This window comes from Pieris napi, chromosome 2, assembly GCF_905475465.1.
Source record: "Pieris napi chromosome 2, ilPieNapi1.2, whole genome shotgun sequence".
Lineage (NCBI taxonomy): Eukaryota > Metazoa > Arthropoda > Insecta > Lepidoptera > Pieridae > Pieris > Pieris napi.
In genome coordinates, this window is record NC_062235.1 from 13,455,261 (window position 1) to 13,461,161 (window position 5,901).

Sequence of the window (5,901 nt, forward strand, 5' to 3'; positions counted from 1 at the left end):
TGCGCGTATTCAGCAGTACGTATGTTTTAAACAGTTATAAGCGCTACGGTACCTACATATATATATACTGACTTTTTGAAGTTACCAGTCGTAATATTTCATTAAGTCCCAAGACCAGCTTTTGCGTCGTATAGTCTGTGTAACTTGGGCACTTATAGTTTCATTATTCATTAAACTGCAAACTGTGTCTGATGCAAACTAAAACTACGAACATAATCTGTATTTAATAGTTGCCCAATTTATTTGGCTCTGCTCAATGTTTACAACTAGGGATCTTTCACGTAGAAGTTTATAATTTTTGGATATATTACTTTATAATTTTAAAATAACAAATACCAATGAATAAATTTATACTTAATAATATTTACTTGATTATCTATGTTCTTTCACTATAATATGCAACATAATAACATATTAATCAAATTATTGTAAATTTCAAGAACATTTATTGTAAATAAATCTCCGCGACCGCCATTAGTCTTTCTTTATTAGTAATTTTGTGACATGGCATGTGACTTTATTTGAGAGTATTTTTTTTAATAATCATTAACATTTTTGTCTATGGGTACAATTTATTACAGACCAGGGCATACAATCTTCAAAAAAGAAAACTACAGACAATTCTATCTTTATTTTATATTTCTATGGAGTTTGACAGCTCCCTTAGATCAAACATTTGGCGCCCTCTACAAGGAACTATTTGACAGTAATCTTCCCCATTATTACAAAAAAGGCGGGAAAGATTCGACGGCCATGTTTGATCGTCATTTGTCAAACTATAACATTTAAATTGAACGCAGTGAAAGACAATTGAATAGTTAAATCATTAACACGTTGCATTATATAAAAATTAATTAAAAATGCTTTCTCCGGAGGAACCACAACTTAAAATATACATGCTAAAAGCGGGCTTGGATGAAACTAAAAATACGTTACTGTCGCAGGTACGCAAACCGAGAATCATTTTTAATTTTATACGTACGCTGGTTTTAAATAAGTAATTATTATTTCGTGTTTTGTTTCTAAAGTAAAATGGTTATTATAGACTGACGTTCTCCTTTCCATTGAAGAAGAGAGTGAGCAACTGAGTGAAGAGAACAAAAAAGTTTTACGAGAATCGCATGCCTTAAATGCTAAAGTTGAGAGTTTGAAACTAGAAAACGGTATGTTTTATTGATTACTTATAAAAAATGTACGCATTTATTATCATACTTTAATGTAGTTAATAGGTTAGTAGATAAAATTTAATAAATACTTTACCAATTTTATTGAAGATATGGGTTATAAATGGTTAAAATAAATAATCTTGTGTCTAAGGGTGAGAATCAGAAGCGGGACCTGGTGACTTAGCTATTTTTTAATCGAATAATAATTATGTTAAAGTACGATAAAATAGCAGCCGAGCAAATATGTATCTGTAGAGAAAAAAAACTCTGTTTTAGTGAGTTAAAGATATAAGAGTTATTTTAGGCATACATAGAATTGAACATTATTAAATGTTATGTTTTCGTAGCTTCTTTAATAATATTATGTTGTCGAGCTCAGAAGGTTTCAGTTTATTTACCAGAAAATGACAAGAAATATGAAAGTTATTTTATCTTCTTACGCTATATAAAACCGATCAAGTGTGAAATAGCGGTTTTATAGTGAAACAGATTATTTTGTCATTTATTTTCTAAGGCGACCATTCAGGGAGAGCTCTGAAATTTTCTTTAACTAGGTACAATATTAAAATGTGTCAATCTTGTAGTCCTAAACTACTAAAGATATAGTTGATAAATAAAAACTGGAAAACAATTATATTTTTATTTAAATATTGAACAATTACCTACATTCTACGTGATATTTCGTCAGACCCTGAATAAATTCATAATACGAGTACAATGTATAATTCGCTTATGAAGCGGTGTTCTACGTTTATTTTCGCTCTATTTTTATATAAAAACAGGCTGGAGGCTAACCATTAGTGCTACTTTTCTACATTTTTTGTCATGTTGACAATATTGTTAGGTCATTATAGTTGAATTCATAATCAATATTTTGTTTTTGATAAAATGAAACGACACGAAGCAAAAAATAATACAGTTCGCGTAACCGCTACACCGGTTCTCTTTTCGCTTAGACTTTCCACAATGTCGTGTTATATATTGTGGAAGCTGTAGTATTTGTTTTTTTTTGTTTAACATACTAATGGACAACATACATGCAAAATACTCGGAACTACAGGTTAAAATCGATTTGTTTGTTTGTTAATTTGTATATATTGACGACTTAGACTAATTGGCTTATTATACGTTATAACGAATTTACGCAGGTCAAATCACGGGCCTAGAAAACAAAAAACAATTATTTTGGATAACGTATATAAATTTGCATTTTATTGCGGAGGCGTTTCATTTTCTAAAGTGATACTAAAGTACGTAATATCGCAAGTCGTTGTAAAGTTATGAATGCAACATGAATAGGAAGTTTACAATATTTGTATAATCCAAAATAAATATATTTTTATTTCCTTTACTGACCGTCTACCAAAGCATTAAAATATTTCTCCTATGTAGTGGTTATTACAATAAGTAATCATCTTCATCATTTCACCTTCGGAACATATTAGAACAAAAGAACATAAAAAAGCTTGTACTAGTAATCAGTGATGAGACAGATCTAAACGACTTTTTACGTAGAATAAACTTAGCTGGATTAGAATTATGAAACATATTATTTTATTTTAATGATGAAGATATCATATTGTGGAGCATATATTGTTTCACTTCCTTACAGATTGTACTACGCTGTAATATATACGTTTTTATTTAACGTTTGGACACTTAGTCCTTACTTATATGGAAAAAATGCTATTTTAATTTTAAAATATTCTTCAATATTAAGCATCAGTATGCTTAATATTGAATCGAATTAGTTCTTGATACACATAAAGCAGATATATGTGACCCATAAGCAGTGTTTACACTGTCGCTTTCTCGTGTAACTTGTTTAATATGAGTCTACCATAAACAAGTTATTTTGTATTCGATGTCTTATAATTAAATTACACAGTACCCGTACAGGGGATGCTTTAATTACGTTACATTAACTAAATAATTGTTTCAAAATCGATGCTATTTAATGAATGCTAATTATTACATTATTATGATGCAATATGACGCGTATATTATTTTAAGGATTTCAACAATAATTTGTTTTTAATAAAATCAATGTATTATTAATATTGTTTGTCATATTGATATTTAATTCATTTTGCCTACTATATTTAAGTCCGTCTCTCGGCCAAAAGGATCATAATTATGCAACAGTGTGAAGAGGCTACAACTTGTCTGGACCGCACAAAAGAAAACCGAGATCTGATTTTTCAACAGATAAAAGATGAACTAACTAACTCGGAAATTATGTTGTAAGTGTCGCTAACATTGTGAAAGTTCATTCAAATATTTACATTAATTATAATACTTCTGATTCTACTTGTTTTTTTTTAATTTAAGTGCTAATTAACTACATATATTTATAATATCTTCCTATAAGAAAAATGTATTTAATAAACATATTTGATCGTAAAACATTGCAGAGTTAATTTCCAATTTAAACTCGGTTTTCAGACGTCAGTATGAGGATCACCTCTTTGAGATTGCAGAAAGATACAGGAAGAACCCGGTATACGGTGTAAGTATTAGTTTAATCATTCTTATTTTGGTACTGAAAGATTCTAACTCCATTATTCTGATATTAAATGAAATCCAAAATAGTTTATTGCTATATATTTTCTAAATATATTTTGGAATTATTACTATAATTGTATCATAATGAGTAGGATAACGTGTAAACCTCTAGAACATGTAATATTATAGAATGAGGAAGCCATAAAAATCGAAACGGAGAAGATGAAAGAAACAATATCTGAACTTGAACATGAGGAAGCTAAGCATCAGAACATAGTCGAACTCTTGCAGCGTGAGTTGGACAGTTTTGGGACTTCTATACCTGAAGATATATTGGATATTGTGTAATTTATTTTTTTAAACTAACCTTTTGTCTTATGAAGTTACTATATACGACTATTACCCAGTGTTAGTCTATTTATATTATTTACTGTTATTTATTAGGTAATTTAATATACATTTCCAGCATTATACGGCATAATTCTGAGCGCTTCTGTGGTTATTTTTTAACATTATATAGCATTTTAGACTCAGACTGTATGTGTTAAAATAGAAATGTAATGCAGTAATTAAATTTAAAATACAAATAACGCGAAATAGTATTCACGTCACGTGGCCACTCGTTTCATAAATGGAGTAACAAATTTACATTTTTATTTATTTTAACTTGGCTTTTAAAGAGTATTTTGAGTGTAGTGGTTTAAAAAACTTCTAAAACATAATAGACAAGCCATTGCATTTTATACATTTAAATAATCCGTCTTTAAGTTTTGCATTTTGAAATTATTGCATTATTTACCCAATGAGAATTATTTACAGCAATCAACGAGTCTAAACGCTAAACATATATATATATAATATATATATATTGAAATATACACTCTATTTTGATTAAAAAAAAAACCTTTTTTAGCTTTTTCAGATAACTGTTCTAATTATTGAGCGATTAATGCAATTTCATACACAACCAATTTGAATGTTTCCATAATTTGGGAAATCATAAACCTCATTTATATTTTTATCTTAATGACATGTTTTTGTGTAGCGGCAAACGTGATTTGGAGGAGAAAATTAACGCAATTAACGCCGAAGTCGAAACCCTGACACAGAAGAAAGATAATCTTTTAACTTGCCACGGTAACATGGCTCTATTCCTTGAACAAAACATCAATCAATAATGATATCAAAATTCAACATTAATGAACGTTTCTTGGTATATTGTAGTTGTTAGAAAATAAAGTTATGAACTACCTCGTTGTTTGCTTTGAAACTAATAATTAAAATTGACTTCTAAGAGGTCTATATGTTCCTAAATAATTCCCAAAATATGCATAAATCCAGAAACACAGCCTGTGATTGTTTTCTCTTTGTACAAGCCTATGAAAGGACTAGGATAGAAATAAGAAGTAAAATAAAGACTTATTAAATATATTAGGGAATGTGATTTGCAATACTAAGTTTATGCATTCAATACCCGAAGTGCACATTTTTTATTTTCTTGTACGGTGAACAGCATGCTATGACCCAAAAATCTACTAATGCCGTAGCCATGACAAATTACTTGCCTATAAAGTTCTGTAAGGCGCAAAAATGTGACCATCATATAAGTAGACATGGATGCTTTTATTAAAATTTAAATATAGTATTGTCTTTTATTAAAATAACCTTTACACATTTAAAGAAACCGACGTTTCGCGTGCTTTACAGCGTGCGTGGTCACGGTGAAAAATAATTATAAGTTTATAATAATACATAACTTCAATCCAGTAAAAAAGTGTTTTCTTTAAATGTGTAAAAGTTATGTTAATAAAATACAACATATTGTATCTAGTTTTAATTGCATAAACGCAGTATAAATAAAAAAATCACATGGCTAGTTGGCAACATTTCAAAGTATCTTCTTTCTACAAGTTGTGAAATATGTCTGGATTCACGTTAGGATATTCATATTTCTGTTCACTCGAGTAGACTTGCAACTTAGATATTTCTATTCGATACGATACTATGTGATTTTTACACATTTGAAATATGCCGCGTCAAAAGCTATAAACACACTATTTCATTTATTTATGTGTAAGTCTAAAACTAAATTAAGAATTTTCTGTAAATATATTTTCAAAAAATAATTTATACAAATATTTATAAATGTTTATTGTCTTATTAAACTAATGATGCTTATGATTTTCGTAATAGTCATGAGCTTGACTCCAAATGCCGACTGCACCCAGAC

General features: G+C 29.0%; 1 protein-coding gene across 1 annotated transcript; it reads left to right on the forward strand.

Moving 5' to 3' along the window:
* The first annotated feature begins 800 nt into the window (after positions 1-800).
* Positions 801-4,922, forward strand: LOC125062651. The gene is made up of 6 exons (XM_047668705.1): positions 801-944; positions 1,046-1,163; positions 3,274-3,409; positions 3,612-3,675; positions 3,861-4,015; positions 4,717-4,922. The coding sequence occupies exons 1-6, from the start codon at positions 861-863 to the stop codon at positions 4,847-4,849; spliced, it is 690 nt and encodes a 229-aa protein (XP_047524661.1). The 5' UTR covers positions 801-860; the 3' UTR covers positions 4,850-4,922.
* Positions 4,923-5,901: the final 979 nt, after the last annotated feature.